This window comes from Zalophus californianus, chromosome 15, assembly GCF_009762305.2.
Source record: "Zalophus californianus isolate mZalCal1 chromosome 15, mZalCal1.pri.v2, whole genome shotgun sequence".
NCBI classification, from domain to species: Eukaryota; Metazoa; Chordata; class Mammalia; order Carnivora; family Otariidae; genus Zalophus; species Zalophus californianus.
Window position 1 is genome coordinate 55,068,322 of NC_045609.1, and position 19,933 is coordinate 55,088,254.

Sequence of the window (19,933 nt, forward strand, 5' to 3'; positions counted from 1 at the left end):
TCGGGCTCCCTGCTCAGCAGGAGGCCTGCTTCTCCCTCCCCCACTCGCCCTGCTTGTGTTCCCTCTCTCGCTGTGTCTCTATCATATAAATAATCTTTAAAAAAAAGTATATATAGTTGAGAAAGATAATTATGCATGACCAAATAGAGATTAATAGAAGAGTTTGTAGGGGCACCTGGGTGGCTCAGTCAGTTAAGCATCTGCCTTCGACTCAGGTCATGATCACAGAGTCCTGGGATAGAGCCCCGTATCTGGCTCCCTGCTCTGCGTGCGCACGGCTTCTCCCTCTGCCTGGCGCTCTCCCTGCTTGTGCTCTCTCTCTTCTATTTTTTAAAAAAATATTTATAGGTGCTAAAAGAGAAAGAAAAGCTTGGGAAGAAATGACAGAGCAATGTATACTTAAATGGACCCTTATAGAAAGGACAAATTTCATAGACAAAGTTCATAGAGATGGGATATTTTCTGAGCAAGATCACACAGGTAATACAAATAATTTTTATTGTGACCCATCAGGAAATTAGCTTAAAATAGCTAATAACCATAATTACAACTAATGATTAATTATGGAATTAAAATTGTAATCAAAAGACTGATGCCAAAAAATAATAATGTAGCAGATGTTGTTGGTATCCTATCAACATCCTCTCAGCACTTATTACACACATGCAGAAAAAAGTCCTCTACAAGTGTTTGCAAATTTTCACTTGAAGACTTTTTCACAAAGCATGCAAAGCAGGCCAGAAGTGCCAAAGAATTTTCACTCCTGAGAGCAGCCTTTGCAGTGATAAACTGAAGTTGAAGGATACATATACTAATTGTGGTAGGCTGAAAAATGTCCTCCCCAGATAATGGGACCTAATCCCTAAAGCCTGTGAATATTACTTCAGATGGCCAAAGGTGTGATTAAGGATCTTAAGATGGGGAGATTATCCTGGACTATCCAGGTAGGCCCTAAATGGAATTACATGTGTCTGTATATGAGCTAGGAGGAGGGAGATTTCACAGATAGAAGAGGAAGAGGCAATGTGACTACAGAGCAGAGATTGTAGTGATGTAGCCACAAATCAAGAAATGCCCCAGCACCAGATAGGGGAAGAGGCAAGGGACAGATTCTCCCCTAGATTCTTGGGAAGGAGCGCAAACCTGCTGACAGCTTGATTTCAGTGATAATGATTTCTTGATTTCTTACCTCCCAACTTGTGAGACAATGAATTTTGTGGGCACCTGACTAGTTCAGGTATAACATGTGACTCTGGATCTCAGTGTTGTAGGTTCGAGCCCTACATTGGGAGTAGAGATTCCTTAAAAAAAAAAAAATAAATAAATTTCTGTTGTTTTCAACCACCAAATTTGTGGCAATTTGTCACAAGAGCCATCAAAAACTAAAACACCAATATTTTACTAATCAGTATGCCAGTATCCTCATTCCACAGAAGTAGGATGACTCTGAGGCATCTTCTACATTGTCTCCCAGAGATCCACAGAAGGAATGATCTCCACCTGCAAAGCTAACCTACTCATCAGCCCACTCTCTCATTGTCCTTCTTTTCCCAGTCTCACTTACCCACCCTTCTATCAATGGTTTCTGGACTCTTCTTTGAAATAAACCGTTTGCACTGAAATCCTTGTGTATTAGTTTCCTGGGGCTGCCATAACAAAGTACCACAAGTTGCGTGATGTAACAAATTTATCCTCTCGCAGTCTGGAGGCTGAAAGTTAGAAATAAAGGTGTTGGCCCAGTCGGTTCCTTTTTAGGGATCGGAAGGAGAATCTCTTCCATGCTTCTCTCCTACCTTCTGGTGACAGCTAAAAGTCCTAGGAATTCTTCAGCTTGTGAGTGCAAGACTCCAATCTCTGCCTCCATCCTTACACAGCATTCTCCCTGTGTCTATGTCTTCACGTGGCTGTCTTCTCCTCATAATGGATTAAGGGAATCACGCTAATGACCTCATCTCAACTTGATTACATCTGCACAACCCCTGTTTCCAAATAAGGTCACATCCATAGGTACTGAGGGTTAAGATTTTATCATCTTTTGTGGGGCGCACAATTCAACCCATAGGACCTTGGCTCAGGGTCAAATTCGAGGATCCCAACCTAAGACTTATCACTTATTAAGCACTTTTTATGTTTCCCTAAGTACAAATTATTTCATTTTATCCTCAATAATCTTATGAGATAAATATTAGCTCCATTTTAAAGTTAATGAATCTGAGGATTAGGTATACTGTAACAAAGTCTGTGTTTCACCAGGTAGGAAATGTAATAAAATGCTAGCTCCACTAGTGGGAGTGCTTTTTCAGCAAAGGGCATCAAATGCCTTAAACTCTTTTCCTAATCTGCTATATTATGGAACAGGAAAAAATTAAAGAGGATCTTCCTAGGGTTTTTGATATATGTTCTTTTCTGCTTAGGATTTTTGTTGACAAATTAAACTTATAACACATGACATTTCTTCTTTCTTGTATTAGTTGTTCAGAGCTATTATTTATTCATGGCTTTCCAAAATCTCTAGGCAAGGGGAAGTAGATTCCATGCAGAATGTCATGTACAGTTTCTGATAGTCCCTTTGGCAGCAACAGTTCCTCTCTCCCCTCCCTGTACCAGACTCTGCTAGGAGCTCTCTATGAAAGAATGTTCTGTAAAACAAGGACACTTTGTCTCTAGACCTCTATTCCAAAGCTGCTGGGAAGTATCCCTGAGCAGGGAAGGAACTATAGAGTGAAACTAATATCTAAAGTAACATGTAGGTCATCTCACACCTCCCACAACATGCGCCTGCTTATTCTAATATTCTCTCTTACACCTATCACCAAAGCTCAAGTCCTCCCTCTGGTTACGAGTTTGGAAATACTTCATTCATGGGCTTACCACATACAGAGGGCCTGCTTATGTGGCATTTAAGTTTCTGATTGCTTTTCTTTTCCAAGTTGCTGCTGCTAAAATCCCCTTGGGTGAATAAATGGATACATAAATGAAATAAGTGGATATTTATGAATAGAATTTTGAGAGGCCTGGATGATCTAAAATATCTCCTCCTACAGCTGTCACTCCAGAAAGAAGATAAAAGATCTGCCCCTAAGGAATCTCTTTCTTGTGCCCATTAGGGGCAAAAGAGACTTTTTAATATTCTATTTGGGACCTTTTAACACCCAGAAAAAAAGGAAATTGCTGGTTTCTGTAGGTAGCAAAAATGGGACGTGAAGGAGGGGAAGGATGTAACTGGAAGGGACAGGCTCCTATAAAGTAGCTAGTTTTTAAACATAATTTAAGGATGTATATTTATATCATAATAGAGTTATAGTTTTAGTGGGCATATGAGTTACCTATTTCTGCTTAATAAGTTACCCTAAAACTTGGCAACTCAAAACAATAAACATTTATTATTTCACAGTTTCTGTGGGTTTGCAATTTAGGAGTGGCTTAGCAGAATAGTTCTGGTTCTGGAAGTTGAAGTCTACGTGTTGGTTAAGGCTGCACTCATTTGAAGACTTTACTGAGGCTCCAGGATTAACTCCTAAGATGGCTCACTCATATGGCTCTTGGCAAAATGCCTCAGTTCCTTACTGGCTGTTGGCAGGAAGCTTCAGTTTCTCACTATGTGGACGTCTCCTTAGGACTGCGTCAGTGTCTTCATGACATAGCAGCTGGTTTCCCCCAAAGCAAGTTATCCAAGAGAGCAAGGGGAAAGCTCTAAAGCCTTTTAAGATCTAGTCATACAGGGTGCCTGGGTGGCTCAGATGGTTAAGCATCTGCCTTCGGCTCAGGTCATGATCCCAGGGTTCTGGGATTGAGTCCCACATCGGGCTCCCTGCTCCTTGGCAGCCTGCTTCTCCCTCTGCCTCTCTCTCTCTCTCTCTCTCTCTGTCTCTCATGAATAAATAAATAAAATCTTAAAAAGATCTAGTCATACAGTGGTGTTCAGACCTGGCTACATATTTAAGTCACCTGGGAACTTTGGGAAACTAACAATACCCCATCCCACACAGATGAAATCTAATCCCTGAGGGTGATGCCCAAGCATTGGTGTTTTTTTACTCTTCTTAAGCTACCCAGGTGACTCTAATACAGCCATGTTTGAGATTCCTACATGAGGCACTGACTCTCAAATATAGCTGCGCATTGGAATTACTTGGGGTGGGAATTGAAAACACTGATTCTTTAATCCTGTTATGGGCTGAGTTGTGCCCCCCCATTCATATATTGAAATCCTACCCCTACTACCTCAGAATGTGACTATACTTGGAGATAGGTTCTTTAAAGAGATCAAATGAGGTCATTAGGGTAGGCCCTGATCCTTATAAAAATAGGGGTCCTTATAAGAAGAGGAGATTAGGATACAGGTTTAGAGGTAAAACCATGTGAAGGAACCAAGAGGAAAAAAACTTGATTTCAGCTCAGGTCATGATCTCAGGGTCCTGGGAGCATGGGGCTCCATGCTCAGCAGGGAGTCTGCTTGAGATTCTCTCTCTCTCCCCCCGCCTCTCCTCCCACTCATGCTGAGCAGGGAGCCTGACACAGGGCTCAATCCCAGGACTCTGAGATCATGACCTGAGCCAAAGGCAGACTCGTAACTGTAACCGCTTAACCAACTGAGCCACCCAGGTGCCCTGACACTATGTTTTTAATATCCATCCAGGTTGCTCTGTGTATCTAATCTGTTGTTACAAATTGTTGCATTGTTCTCCATCATGGTTCATTCTACCACTTATTATATATTTACTCCAACTGGACTCTCTCCAATTCCTTTCCACCTCAAACAACAACAATAACATCAATCACACTCTTTAATGAGCATCCTCTAACATGTCCTTTTAGGGATCTCTGAGAAAATTCATTTGAAGGGTATAACCAGAAGTGGAATTGCTGGGTCATAGGTTACACATGCACTTGATTTGACTAAGTCATGCCGGCCGGGTCTCCAGGATAGTTCTAGTTATGGGAGGTTTTCTGTTCTATGGTTACTTTATCCCTACTGCTTTCTAACAGTGAGTCCTGGATTCTTCTATTCTTTTTTCTCTTCTATCCCTTTTACCCTTCACAAACCCATTGTGAGCAAGCCACCAGGGTACTATTCTCCCCCAGTAGCCTAGACACAGATTTAGTTGACCACATTCCCTTCAGGAATTCACAACATACACTATATCCTAAAGATAATTGTATCTTCTAAAGGAGATTTCTGTTGTATTTTTGTAAACATTTAAAGCACTGTAAGATTATCTTTCAGCTCATAATTTATATGCTTCTCCATGGTCCCCTTTCAATTCACAAATATTTCTTAGGATTATCTAGTCGCTAAAGTGGACTGGAAATAGGTTGGACCAAATAAATTTTTGACTTAGTCTCAAAAAAAAAAAAAGCAATGTAAATGGCTAAGTAAAATGGGAGAGGAATGAGGTGTGGGACAGGTTCAGCTTCATTACTAGTCAAAGAAAAGTAATTTGAAATCGTTAAGAATAGCTTAAAAATACTTAAAAATTTGTTTTCTATATTTTTTTCTATTATAAAATGGCTTCCTATTATACTTTGGTAATAAAAATAAAGACATCATTGAAATATAAAGGGAAATATTTAATCTACTGCAAGTCTGGCCCCAAACATTTCTGAAAATACTAACACTTGACAAATTTAGTCCTCCTTATGCCAAATTTATGTAAAAACTCTCATTTGATTATAGCAGTAGCAACTATTTGCAGAACCTGTCACTGTTTTTGCAAGTCTGTCAATAGCTTTTTTTTTTAAAAGCTCTCCTCTTTATGAGGGGGAGAGAGAGAGAGAGGAGGGGCAGAGGGAATCTCAAGCAGAATCTAAAGCAGAACTTGAAGCATACTTCCTGCTAATGCAGGTCTTGATCTCATGCCCCCTGAGATCATGACCCAAGCAGAAATCATGAGTCCCTCACCTAATAGACTGAGCCACTTAACCAGGTGCACCTCAATAAATGCTTATAGATGCTTTTTCTTCCAAATGTAACTGAATGCCCTCTTGCAGCATAAAAAATATTTGCAACTCTTGTTTTGTCATAACTCATAGCTGTGGCATGTATATGGAAACAATTTCAAGAGCATTCTTGTAGAGGGTTACCACTGAATCAGTTTTTTAAATTTCATAAAAAGGAAGAGTAAAAAAGTTTTAAAAACCTCCATTAGTCTTCTTTAATGTCTATCCTTTGTGGCCTTATCAAGCTAGAAATGCAGTTTTAGACATCATTGTCATTATGATATGTAATTGTATATCTCTACCTTTAATATTACTTTGTAAAATTTATCCATATTTTTACATTTTTATCATTTTAATCATCTGCCTATTTCACTGATACACTAATTTTTCCTACACTTCCTGTATTATTGACAATTTCAGTAATCCTTTTTAAAGATTTTATTTATTTTAGAGAGAGCACAAGCAGGGGGAGGGGCCAAAGGGGAGGGAGAAGCAGGCTCCCCGCCGAGCAGGGAGCCCGACGTGGGGGCTCGATCCCAGGACCCCGGGACCATGACCTGGGCCGAAGGTAGATGCTTAACTGACTGAGCCCCCCAGGCGCCCCGACAATTTCAGTAATTTTTCATTTTTAACTATCAAATATGTTGCTATAAGACATCTTTGTATAGTTTTTATTTTATTCTTTTGAATTATTTTCCTTATGACAGATTCCCCAGAGAAGGATTACGGTGCCCCTTAATATGTGCCATCAGTTCGTGCCTCCAAAAGATCCGTGTGCACTTCGAAAGCATTTCATCTGTCTCTTGGTTTGTGGCCGTCCCTCTGTGGCTTACCAAACAGCAGCTGCTTTGTGATTTTGTTATCATTTCTTTCCCACACATAACTTATCCTGCTGAGTTCATCTGTAATACACATCCTTTCAATACTTGTTATCTAGCTATAATCCACAACCTTAGACTTACTCACCCCCCCCCCCCCCCCCCCCCCCCCGTTAACAGCTGAGGCTTTACCAGGCATGCATGGAATTTAAACCATTTGTGGACATTGAAGATGATTTCAGTGCCAATCCAAGTCACATGGTCCCACAGAAGGTTGTTCATTCCCATTGCTTTACAGAACTTTCTTTTGGATTTTGATATCAAATTCATTCTGAGTCTTCTCAGCGAATTTCCCGATGAACATATTGACCACATTTTTGTTCAATCAGTTTATCATCAAACCTCATAAGCTCATCAAAGCTTTCAGATCAGTATACAGTAAGGATAACCTATGGTTATTTTAGATCTCACTAGGGCCTACTCATACAACACAAGTCATCTTTAGGTTAAACATTTATCGATGAAGATGAAATTGTATGCATTGAAGAGTATAAATAGGAATCAGCCTCAGGCAGTTTCTGAACAATGGCTTTGAGGATTATAGATATGCTTAATCTATTGAGTTGGGAATTTCCTGGGTACTACATATGTATTTTTTTTTAAAGATTTTATTTATCGGGGTGCCTGGGTGACTCAGTCGTTAAGCGTCTGCCTTCAGCTCAGGTCATGATCCCAGGGTCCTGAGATGGAGCCTCACATTGGGCTCCCTGCTCCACGGGAAACCTGCTTCTTCCCCTCACTCCCCCTGCTTGTGTTCCCTCTCTCGCTGTCTCTCTCTGTCAGATTTTAAAAAAAAAAAAAAAACCTTTAAAAAAGAAAAGAAATTTTATTTATTTATGTGTGTGTATACAAACGCCAGTCCAAAATGCTATAAGATTGGAGCTGTGACAGTGGCTACAAAGAAAAAAGGTGCTTTGAAAGCATATAACTTAAGTCTAATCAATTAGAGGGAAAGTCAGAGAAGAGTTCTCTGGGGAGGTAACATTAAAACTGAATCCTGGGGGTACTTGGGTGGCTCAGTCAGTTAAGTAGCCAACTCTTGATCTCAGGGTCATGAGTTCAGGGCCCACATTAAACTCATGCTGGGCACGGAACCTATTTAAAAAATAATAAACAGACAAACTGAGTCCTGAAGAAAGAGTAGGAGTTAGCCCAGGTCATCAAGGTGGGGAAGAGCCCTTTCTAGGCAGGGGGACCAACATACATGAAGACCCTTAGGGAGAGGGGGCTTTGCACATAATTTCAGAAACATAGAAAAGAGCAATTTGTCTGAAACATGATGAGTGGGGAGAAGAGAAATGAGAAAAGAGGCTGGTGAGACGGATAAGAGTTAGTATAACAAAAATCCCAGGTCATTATGCAGAACATCCTAGATATATGAGCTTGCAGAAGAAGTTTTGTAGTAGCTGGGATGAAAAGAAGATCAATATGACTACAGCCCAGGGATTTTGGGGAGAGAAGAGGGAGAGGAGGCTAGATAGGTACATAGACTGTGAAGAGCTTTGTAGGTCATGAGAAAAGAGTTTGTCTTTGGTCTTAAGAGAATAGGAAGCCATTACATTTAGATTCAGGAAGAAGAACCCTCCCCAAGTATACTCAGAAAAATATAGCCAAAAATGTAAGAGAAAAAAAAAATGGAGACAGTAGGGCAATGAAAACTGAGGAAGAAATGTTTATTTTAAAAGGTCGAAGTGGGGGGAGGCGCCTGGGTGGCTCAGTCGTTAAGCATCTGCCTTTGGCTCAGGTCATGATCCCAGGGTCCTGGGATAGAGCCCCGCATCGGGCTCCTTGCTCAGCAGGAAGCCTGCTTCTCCCTCTCACACTCCCCCTGCTTGTGTTCCTGCTCTCGCTGTGTCTTTCTCTGTCAAATAAATAAATAAAATATCTTTCAAAAAATAAAGGTTGAAAGGTTAACATGATGATGACTAAAAAAGCAGGGCAGTGACATGATCAGATTTGTGTTCATAAAAAAGTGCTTTGGCTGCAGCCATGGAGAATTGTTTGGATGTGCCCCCAGATGAATGTGGGGAGACCAGCTGGAGGTTAATTCCATCACCCAGGAAAAGATGATGGCATTTTAGTCTGGGTAGGTGGATATAGTGTGAAGTGAATAAATTTAAAGGATATTTACATTAGATCCTCAGACTTTATTCATATTATAGCTGAAAGTATGTAAGGATCTTTCAGCTATCCAATTTCAGAGGATCTAATGTAAACCAAACGATGACTACAGTTGATAACACCATATTATATTTTTTAAAAAGAACAATAAAAACATTTTATATAAAAAATACAAGACACGTAAGAAGGAAAAAAGACAAACTTTAGTAACTTCTTTGTGTATTAGCTTCCTAGGGCTGTGATAATAAATTACCAAAACTTAGGTAGCTTAAAACAACAGAAATTTATTCTGTCACAGTTCTGCAGACCAGAAATATGAAATCAAGGTGTTGGCAGGATTGATTTTTTATGAAGGCTCTGAGGGAGAATTCACTTCATACTACTCTCCTAACTTATGGTAGCTGTTAGCAATTCCTTTTTTTTTTTTAAGATTTATTTACTTATTTATTAGAGAGAGAGCATGCAGAGTGGGGAGGGAATCTCAAGCAACTCCCTGCTGAGCATGGAGCCTGAGGCAGGGCTTGATCCCATGATCCTGAGCCAAAATCAAGAATTGGATGCTCAACCCACTGAACTACCCAGGTGCCCCTAGCTGTAAGTAATTCTTTGTGTTCCTTGGCTGGTAGACATGTCACTCCAATCTCTACCTCCATCTTCACATGGCCTTCTTCCCCAGGTCTCTATGTGTCTTTTTTTTTTTCTGTCTTTTTAAAGGACACCCATCACACCTATTTATTAGCTCTATGAGGAGGGGAGAAGTCTACTCTGGAATGATCTCATGTTAAGAGCCTTACCTTATTACATCTGCAAAGATCCTTTTCTAAATAGTCACATTCACAGGTACTAGGGGTTAGGACCTGGACATAATCTCTTGGGAGCAGATAAGGAAGAGAGAAGTATCAAGGATGACTCTTGGGTTATAGGTTTGTGCCACTAGATGTACAGTACTGTTATTCAGTAAGATATAGATTATTATAATAAGAATAGATTTAAAGGAGGCAATTATGAATTTAGACTTGTACATATTAGGTTTTAGGTGGCTTTGACACCAGCAAGCAGAAATGTTGGGTAGACAGCATGTCAGATCTAGAGTGACTGAGTGGATGGTGGTGGTACATAAAAAGATAGAAAACCAGGAGAGACTCATTTTAGTCATGTTATGTTTATGATGCCTAGAAATATCTGTATGGAAATGTCATATATTTGGATTGTAATGTAGGAGCAGTAGGTTAAATTCTAGTCATCAGTTTATAGATGATCATCTAAATCATGAGAATTAATGAGATTGCCTGGAGTACAGAGGGTTGAGTGAGAAGAGGCTTCAGACTTATTCTGTTAAGAAATTTCATTAAAGAGGAAGAAATCCTGCCTTCCCAGGAAGAAACTGAGAGGAGGTGGTCAAAGAGGTAAGAGGAAAACAGAGAGACTATGGCAACAATAGAGTAATGAAAACTAAGGAAAAAGTGTTTCTTTTATTTTTTTTTAAAGATTTTATTTATTTTTTTGAGAGCGAGAGAGCACAAGTGGGGGGTGGAGTGGCAGAGGAAGAGGGAGAAGCAGACTTCCTGCTGAGCAGGGAGCCCAATGCGGGACTCAATCCCAGGACCCTGGGATCATGACCTGAGCCGAAGGCAGATGCTTAACCGACTGAGCCACACAGGCGCCCAAAAAGTGTTTCTTTTAAAAAGTTAAAAGCTAGGGAAAGGAGTGTTTCAACATGGAAGGAGTGATTAACAGTATAAATGCTATTGAAAGATCAAGCAAGATGGAGACCTAAAACTTTCTACTGGATCAAGAATAACAAAGTCATTAATGAGAGTAAAGAATAGTATACAGAAGCTAGAACAGAGTAAATGGGAGGTGAGGAAATTGAGACATCTTTAAAACATTTTTTTGGAAATGACCTTAAACTTAGAAAAAGTTGCAGGGCGCCTGGGTGGCTCAGTTGGTTAAGCGACTGCCTTCGGCTCAGGTCATGATCCTGGAGTCCCAGGATCGAGTCCCACATCGGGCTTCCTGCTCAGCGGGGAGTCTGCTTCTCCCTCTGACCCTCTTCCCTCTCGTGCTTTCTATCTCTCGTTCTCTGTCTCTCAAATAAATAAATAAATAAAATCTTAAAAAAAAAAAAAAAAAAAAAAAAAAGAAAAAGTTGCAAACATAGGGGCACCTGGGTGGCTCAGTTAAGCATCTGCCTTCAGCTCAGCTCATGATCTCAGGGTCCTGAACTGAGCCCCCACATTGGGCTCCCTGCTCAGCTCTCCCTCTGCCCCTCCCCCACGCGCTCTCTCTCTCACACTTACTCTCTCAAATAAATAAAATCTTAAGAAAAAGTTGCAAACATAAAAATAACACAAAGAATACTCGTATATCTTTCCCAGATTTCTCTACTGCTAACATTTTATCCCATTTCACTTTGTCACGAGCTCTGTGTGTGTATGCATGAATAATTTTTTTTCTGAATTTTTTGAGGGTAAATTACATATATCCTGGCCCTTATCTTAAATACTCCACTGTATATTTCCTAAGAATAGAAATATTTTTTTATAGAACTGATACAGCAATTATAAATTGTAAATACCAATTATAATTGTAACTATCAATATTTACATTGACACCTTTATTTAACCCACTGTACATATGACAGTTGTGTTGGTTGATGTAATAGTGTCCTTTGTAGACTGTTTTCTTTTGTCTACTGAGTACAAAGTCAAGTTTATGGGCAGGTATTACATATAATTGTCATTTTGTTTTAATCTTCTTTCATCTCAGCTATGTCCACAGCTTTTCTTTGTCTTTCATGATACTGGCATTTTTTTGAAGAATAAGAATCCCCCATTTCCTTTTTTAAATAGAATTTTCTTCATTTTAAATTTGATGATTTTTGTGTGATTAGGTTCTTATACATTCTCAGCCACAATGTGTCTTTTTCATGGTATCACATCTAAGTGTACACAATGTGTAAACAGCTTTTTAAAGAAGCTTGCTTGTTCAGGGAAGCAGAGAGATAAGGTTGTAGCTATAAGCCAGTATTTCTCAACGTTGGTTGTAAATTAGAATTACTTGAATAGCTTTTAATATCAGTGTAAGGCTCCTCTTCCAGAGATATTGACTTAATTGGTCTTGGGTGGTGCCCAGACATAAGCATTTTTAAAACTTCCTAAATGTTACTAATGTGCAGGTGAGTTTGAGAAACATTGCTCTAGGAGTATGTGGGTGGTGATAGTGGTTATTTAACATAATAGAAGTTAAAGCATGTTTGAAAGGTTTTTGGAAATCCAGTACATAAGAAAAAGGTTGAGGATTAAAGAAAGATATGAAGAGTTTTTTTTTTTTAAAGATTTTATTTATTTATTTGAGAGAGAATGAGAGACAGAGAGCATGAGAGGGAGGAGGGTGAGAAGGAGAAGCAGACTCTCTGCTGAGCAGGGAGCCCGATGTGGGACTCGATCCTGGGACTCCAGGATCATGACCTGAGCCGAAGGCAGTCGCTTAACCAACTGAGCCACCCAGGCGCCCAAGATATGAAGAGTTTTGAGGCCTTTTTTTTTTCTTTTTTGAGGCCTTTGTACTCTCCTTGAGTACAATTTTGGCAAAATAATATTATGGGATAATGGGACCATATTTACTGTTCAATAATGAGGGGAGGATCATACAGGTAGAATATGACAAATTGTATGTATTTTGAGAATTTCTATGAAAGTCGAAATTTCTTAGCAAATGTAGGAATCCAAAGTATACTCATAGTTTTCCATATTTTAACTGTTAATTAATATTTTATAACAGAGAGATTAAGAATATCCTTTCTCAGGAGAACCCTCTTATGTTGTTGGTGGGAATGCAAGTTGGTGCAGCCACTCTGGAAAACAGTATGCAGGGTCCTCAAAAAATTGAAAATAGAGCTACCCTATGACACAGCAATTACACTACTAGGTATTTACCCCAAAGATACAAATGTAGTGATCTGAAGGGGACCTGCACCCCAATGTTTATAGCATTAATGTCCACAATAGCCAAACCATGGAAAGAGCCCAGATGTCCATCAGCAGATGAATGGATAAAGAAGATGTATATTTTTATGCAGTGGAATATTACTCAGCCATCAAAAAAGAAATCTTGCCATTTGCAACGACGTGGATGGAAATAGAAGGTATTATGCTAAGTGAAATAAGTCAAACAGAGAAAGACAATTATCATAAGATTTCACTCATATGTGGAAACTAAGAAACAAAACAGAGGATCATAGGGGAAAGGAGGAAAAATAAAACAAGATGAAATCAGAGAGGGAGACAAACCATAAGAGACTCTTAATCATAGGAAACAAAGTGAGGGTTGCTGGAGGGGAGGGGGCTGGGGGGATGGGGTAACTGGATGATGGACATTTAGGAGGGCATGTGATGTAATGAGCACTGGATGTTATATAAGACTGATGAATCAGGGGCACCTGGGTGGCTCAGTCTTGAAGCATCTGCCCAGGTCATGATCTCACGATCCTGGGATGGAGCCCCACATCTGACTCCCTGCTAAGCAGGGAGTCTGCTTCTCCCTCCCGCTCTGCTGCTCCTCCTACTTGTGCTCTCTCTCTCTCAAATAAATAAATAAAACTTAAAAAAAAAAAGACGAATCACTGAACTCTACCTCTGAAACTAATAATACACTAAATGTTAATTGAATTTAAATTTAAAAAATTAAAAAAAAATCCTTTATCATGATAATAGTTTCACCTGATTTATAGGAATGTACCAGGATATTTTATTTATGCATACAGTTGTAGTAATATAATATGGTATCAAAAGTTTTAATGTTGGGGGACCTGGCTGACAGTTGGAAGAGCACATGACTCTTGATCTTGGAGTAATGAGATCAAGTCTCAGGTGGGGTGTAGAGATTACTTAAATAAGTAAAACTAAAAAAAAAAGTTTTTAATGTCAACCTTTTTAAGGACCACAAAAAAAAAAGGATATGCTACACCTTGAAAGTAGATTTTCAAAAAATTTATAAGATGGCATATATTACTTATCAGGTAACACAGAAACTTTTACTGTTAAAAGTGGAAAATATAACGACTAACCAAGAAGAATGCCTAAAATAATTTATTATGGAATACATATTATTGTAGACAAAGTACAAAATATAAATGTGTTTCAGTTTTGAAGTCTTCACTGAGAAAACAGTAGCTATGGGCTATTATTCATAAAACTTTTGTTGCCATTGACAAGGGGAGAGGAAGGAGATGAACTCAATAAACCATTTAGAGAAATTGGAGTTTAAAATACTGTAGTATGATTTCATAGAGGCAGAAATAGAGCAATACCTAGAAAGGAGTAAGTCAACAAGTTAGAAAAGTTTGAAAGGGGCACCTGAGTGGCTCAGTTGGTTAAGCGATTGCCTTCGGCTCAGGTCATAATGTTCTGGGATTGACCCCTGCTTCTTCCTCTCTCTCTGCTTCTGCTTCCACTCTCTCGCTCCTGCTCTCTGTCTCAAATAAATAAAATCTTTAAGAAAAAAAAGAAAAGGTTTGAAAAATTAGGAAGTTAGAAAAGAAAAAAGTTGAAATGAAACAAGATTGTGATTAGCCTCTTTCAGCTGTCCTCATCTTTACCATCATATTAACTATACTTATGTCTAGGTATCTTAAATTAACTTAAATTTCTTTTATTGAAGTGAAAATTTACATAAAATACAGCTATTTAAACATGTACAATTTAAAAAATGTAGAATTCAGTTCTATTTAGTGCATTCTCCATGTCATGCAACCACCACCTGTATCTAGTTGCAAAACATTTTCATCACCACATATCCATCAGGTAGTCTGTCCCTATTTCTCTCCTACCCACCCCCTCATTGGCAATCACTAATCTGTTTTCTTTCTCAATGGATTTAACTATTCTGGAGAGTTCATACAAATGAAATTATACAATGTGGACCTTTTGTGTCTGGTTTCTTCCACTTAGCATAATGTTTTTGAGATTCATCTACTTTATATATCAGTATTTCACTTCTTTTTATGGCTGAATAATAGTCCATTGTATAAATGTCACATTCTGTTTATTCATTCCTCTGTTGATGGGCATTTGGGTTGTCTCTATCTTTTGGTTTTTAATTGTGCTGCTATGAATATTCATGTGTAAGTTTTTGTGTGAACATCTGTTTTCAATTCTTTTGGGTACGTATCTAGGAGTGGAATTTCTGGGTCATAAGGTAATTCAATGTTTAACTTCATTGAGGAACCACCAAACATTTTCCATAGCAACCATACCATTTACATTTCTACTAGCAATGTTTGAGGGTTGTAGTTTTTCCACATCCTCTATAACACTTACTTTCCACTTTTTTGAATATAACCATTCTAGTCAGTTTGAGTGCCATGTCCTTTGGTTTTGATATTGAGCATTACTTCATATGCTTATTAATAGCTATTAACATAGTCTTTGGAGAAATGTCTGTTTAAGTCCTTTAAAATTGGGTTGTCTTGTTAACTTGTAAGAGTTTTTTACATATTCTGGATACTAGACTCTTATCAGATATATGATTTACAAATATTTTCTCTCTTCCTATATTAATTTTTCCACCTGTGTCCTGGAAGTCATTTCTTCTTCTGAAAAATCTTGGCAATAAATATATTGTTAACTGTGCCTTTGACACTTAGTCCTTCCTTAAGGCCTTCAGATATGCTCATTGTAAAAGACACTTGATGTTTCTTAAACTGGGTGCTGGGTACGTGGGTGTCCATTTTATTTACATTTTTTAAAAAGATTTTATTTACTTGACAGAGAGAGACACAGCGAGAGAGGGAATACAAGCAGGGGGAGTGGGAGAGAGAGAAGCAGGCTTCCCACAGAGCAGGGAGCCTGATCAGAACCCTGGGATCATGATCTGAGCCGAGGGCAGACGCTTAACGACTGAGCCACCCAGGCGCCCTTATTTACTTATTTTACTGTTACTCTTATATATAGGTTATATTCCTTCTTGCATATATAAGAAAAAAAATATAAAGGCTTGGCAATGCTGCTTCCTCTCATTACTACCCCATTCTCCTATTTCTTTCCTCTCTTTTCATTGACATACCTCTAGAACGAGTGGCCAATATTTTCCCCTTCATTTTATCTACAGCTAATTCCTCTTTAATCCTTTGCAATACAACTTCTTTGCCCATCTTGAAATAATAACACCTTTGAGTCTCTGCCCCACCTCCATCTTTATTCTTTCTTCCCAGGAGAAGTCACTAATGACTCACCTTGTTACAATATGCAGATGACTTTTCAATCCGAGTCTCCAAACCTAAGCCCTAACCCAAGTTTTAGATCTCTAACTATATCCTGGATAGTCCCAGTCTTGTCTTTACCAGATATATTTCCCCTATTAATCGAGGTTTTTTTTTTCTAATCCAGATCCCATTTCTTCAAACTACATTAGTTTCAATAACAAGAGTTTTGTAGTAATTGCTGGTTCCTCCCTCTTCAGTCGCTCCTTATATCAGTTATCACGACTTGCGATTTCTTTAAACGCCTTTCATTTCCACTCAGTGGCTATCACCCCATTTCAATCCATTATCACAGGGTGCTGGAATTATTTCAACGGCCCTTCTCCGCCTGACTCCACTTCTTTTCCCTCCTTGAGTGATGATGGAAATTTTTAAGAAAAGTGATATGATGAAACGTGGTGCTAGATAAGAAAGATTCCTTTGGTAGTATCCTGGAAGATAAAGTGGAGAAGGGAGGGTGTTGACATAAAGCGACGAAGCTCTAGATTGTGGCAACGGCGGTAGGGAAGATGTATGAAAAAGCGTAAAGTCCACTGGTGACCAGTTGGAGCTGGAAGGACTTATATCTAATATCCTGTAATCAACTCCCATAAATTAAGTACGTCAAGTGAATTTTTGCTAAGAGAGGCAAACCCGTGTCTCTGTAAGAATTGTCACGCTCGGAGTGAGCCAACCAGCCTCCATCATCCAGATGGCCGATCCCAGATTGGCCGCCGGAGTGTCAGGGAGCGGCCTCTCTAGCTACTATCTCTATGGTTCGCGGAATCTCCAGGTCGCGGTTTGACCGGGCCGGCGTTTGCGCGTGCGCGAACTACGGCGCGTGCCCGCCCTCCCGCAACTGCCCGGAGCCCCGGGTGGGAGGGGTGGGTCTGGGAAGGTTGCGGCGGCGGCCGCCGCGGCCCCAGCCCCTAGGGTTATTCCCGGGCCGAGCCTGTGCCGGGGACTCTTCCGTCGCCTCCTCGGGCGGCACTCACCCGGCCCTAGATGGTGGGTCCGGAGGATGCCGGAGCCTGCTCGGGAAGAAACCCCAAGTTGCTCCCGGTGCCGGCGCCGGAGCCCGTGGGCCAGGACGGGAAGATGATCCGGGCCACGGGCGGTTTTGGCGGAGGCGTCGGCGCGGTGGAGCCGCCGGCGGAGAAGGAGGAGGAAGAGGAGAAGGAGACGCCGCCTCAGCAGCTCCTTCGGCGGTACCTCGCGGCGGCCGGGGGACAGCTGGAGCCGGGGCTGTGCTACTGTCCACTCCCCGCTGGCCAGCCCCGCGCCCCGCCGCTCCCGGCAGCTCCGCGCTCGGACGCCTGTCCGCGGGACTCGGGCTCCAAGCACCGAGACACGGAGGTGGCGGATGCCCGCCCGCCGCGGCACAGAGGCATGACCAACGGGGACTCGGGCTTTCTGCCGGGCCAGGACTGTCGGGACCTGGAGGAGGCTCGCGGGCTGGCCTGCGCGAGCGGCCGGGATCCGCGCCACCGTCGCCTCCGCCCGGAGGGGCCTGGCGACGAGGGCGCGGACGGCCCGGGCAGTCCGTCCGACTGGGCCGCGCCGCTCGAAGACCCGCTGCGGAGCTGCTGCCTAGCAGCGGCGGTCTCTGACAAGCCCCAGGGCGCGGGCAGCGGCTCGGAGGGCAGCCCGGCCAGCGACGGCAGCAGCAGCGAAGACTTGGAGCGGCCGGGAGCCAGCGCTGGGGGTCCCGAGGAGGGCGCGTCCGCCGCCGCCTCGGCCGAGAGGACTAGCGGGGACGCCGCCGCTGAGGCGCGCCCTGGCGTCTCGAACGTTCAGGTGAACTCTCGGAACACGTTCGAGGTGAGCCGCGACCACCTGCCCCCCGCCGGGCCGCCGGTGCCCGCGCCCGCCACGGAGCAGGGCGCCGCGGGGACCTCGGCCCGGGCTCGACGGAGCGGCGGTTTCGCCGACTTCTTCGCCAGGTACAGCGCCCGCTGCGCCGGGGCTCGGGGCGGGGTCGGGGCCGGGACGGAGGTCGAGGCCGGGCGCTGGCCGAGAGCGCCTTGCGGACCGCCTCCGTGCGGACTCTTTGCTGGCGTCAGGACTTAGCTTTGATTTGTCACCGGGGGAAGAGGAACTGGGTCAGCATTGTGTTGCCTGTAGAAGTTGCCAACTTTGTGGGGAGCGAATCTTTCTGTTCCCCTGTGGGCAGGAGGCTATCTATACCTGCTATTCACACCTGGTTTCCGTGTATTTAGGTCCTGGCAGTGTGCTCATGCTACAGCTGCAGTTTTGCCTCCTCCGGAAAAGCAGACAACCTGCTCGGCTCTCAGTTTATTTTTACTGTACTACGGGGATTAGGGGTGGGGGTGGGCGCGGCGGTATGTGTGTACGGGTGTGGTTGTGAAAGAGAAAGGGAAGTCATTTTGCAGAGATGTCTATTTGTGTGTAGTCTAAACCCATTCAAGTGGCTTGGGAATTCTTGAAATTAGAAGTGATTGTGTTTCATAGTGTTTAACTGTTTTAATGGCCTTTATTAAAATGCAGTCAGTTTCGAGTTTAGAATTTGATCCCAGCCCTTAAAGCCAAATTACTATGGCGCTTTATCTAGAAAATCCCTCTTCTCTACTTCTGCCAAATAGGCCTACACTTTTTTCAGCAACTTTTTAATTTTTGGTGCCATTGTATTTGTGTTTTGACCTTCCATTCTTGAAATCAAGTTATGGTTCTGGACATTGCAGATTTCGGAATAGGGCTTTGATAGGGATAAAATGCTCATCCTATTGCACATTAATGAAATGCCAATTTTCCCGGAGTTAGATCTTGCTTGATACGCTTTTTTTTTTCCTTTTAATCTCTAGGCAAATAGGAGAGTATTCCCAACTTGTAAACCCTCCTTTTCAGAGTTCTCCTGTGTTTTTGTTTCCTTTTCAGGGATCTTGATAGAAATGAAAGAAACAAATTATGCAGCTCCAGTTTTAGAGGATTATACAATCTGTGTGCATTTTTGTAGACACAATTTTCTGATTGTAATTATTTCTTTTTCTATTTTATTATCGCTTATTTTCCCTTGTATGAATTTACAAAAATTTATAAAGTTGTTTACGTCAAGATTGGGAAATCCTAATTTTGTGTTACTGGTGGGACAAAATATATAGTAGTGACAATTGTATTTGTGCCTATAGTTGCAAAAATATACAAAAATATACTTAAAGCTTAGAGTGGCAATATTTTTTTTAAGATTTTATTTTATTGATTCATTTGAGACACAGAGATAGAGCATGAGCAGGGGGAGAGGCTGAGGGAGAGGGAGAAGCAGGCTCCCCGCTGAGCCAGGAGCCCAATATGGGGCTCGATCCTAGGACCCTGGGATCATGACCTGAGCCCAAGGCAGACGCCTAACCATGTGAGCCACCCAGGCGCCCCTATAGTGGCAATATTTTAAAAGCTTGCAAGGTGAGCTAAGTTTATACATTTGTGAACTTTGGGTGTTTTTTGGTCATGTTTTGATGTCAGGTGTCAGGCAATTTTAGACCTGGAAGGGGCTTTGGAGATTGCTAATTCAATCAGTGTAGCCAGAATACCTGCTTGTGCCACCATTGGGAATAGAGATGATTTGGACAGTGGAGTGCAGGCTAGTAGGTATTAAGTTTGAAGACAGATACATATATATGCATTGCAAATTATGAACAATAGCAAGGCAAATCTATTATGAGGTTTTTCATGTTAACAGTAGGGAGGATTTTTGATATAATTAAAATTTTTTTCTTAATCCGTACACTAATAGGATTTC

The 19,933-nt window shown here is 41.5% G+C and overlaps 1 protein-coding gene and 1 long non-coding RNA gene across 3 annotated transcripts in view; one reads left to right on the plus strand and one right to left on the minus strand.

The window, feature by feature from the left end:
• Positions 1–13,965: 13,965 nt before the first annotated feature.
• On the minus strand, positions 13,966–17,308 carry LOC118356323. Its single transcript, XR_004819646.1, has 3 exons — positions 17,175–17,308; positions 16,174–16,631; positions 13,966–14,431 (listed from the first exon to the last, which is right to left on the minus strand). It is a non-coding gene; the product is annotated as an uncharacterized LOC118356323 (long non-coding RNA).
• TBC1D12 (TBC1 domain family member 12) overlaps positions 16,958–19,933 on the plus strand; it is a 97,683-nt gene continuing 94,707 nt past the window's right edge. Inside the window, exon 1 of one of the 2 annotated variants that reach the window (XM_027595254.2) lies at positions 16,958–18,122. In XM_027595254.2, the coding sequence (XP_027451055.1) occupies positions 17,185–18,122 (938 nt within the window). In that variant the 5' untranslated portion in view covers positions 16,958–17,184. The remainder of the gene's footprint in view (positions 18,123–19,933) is intronic. The other variant, XM_027595249.1, reaches the window with a different exon arrangement.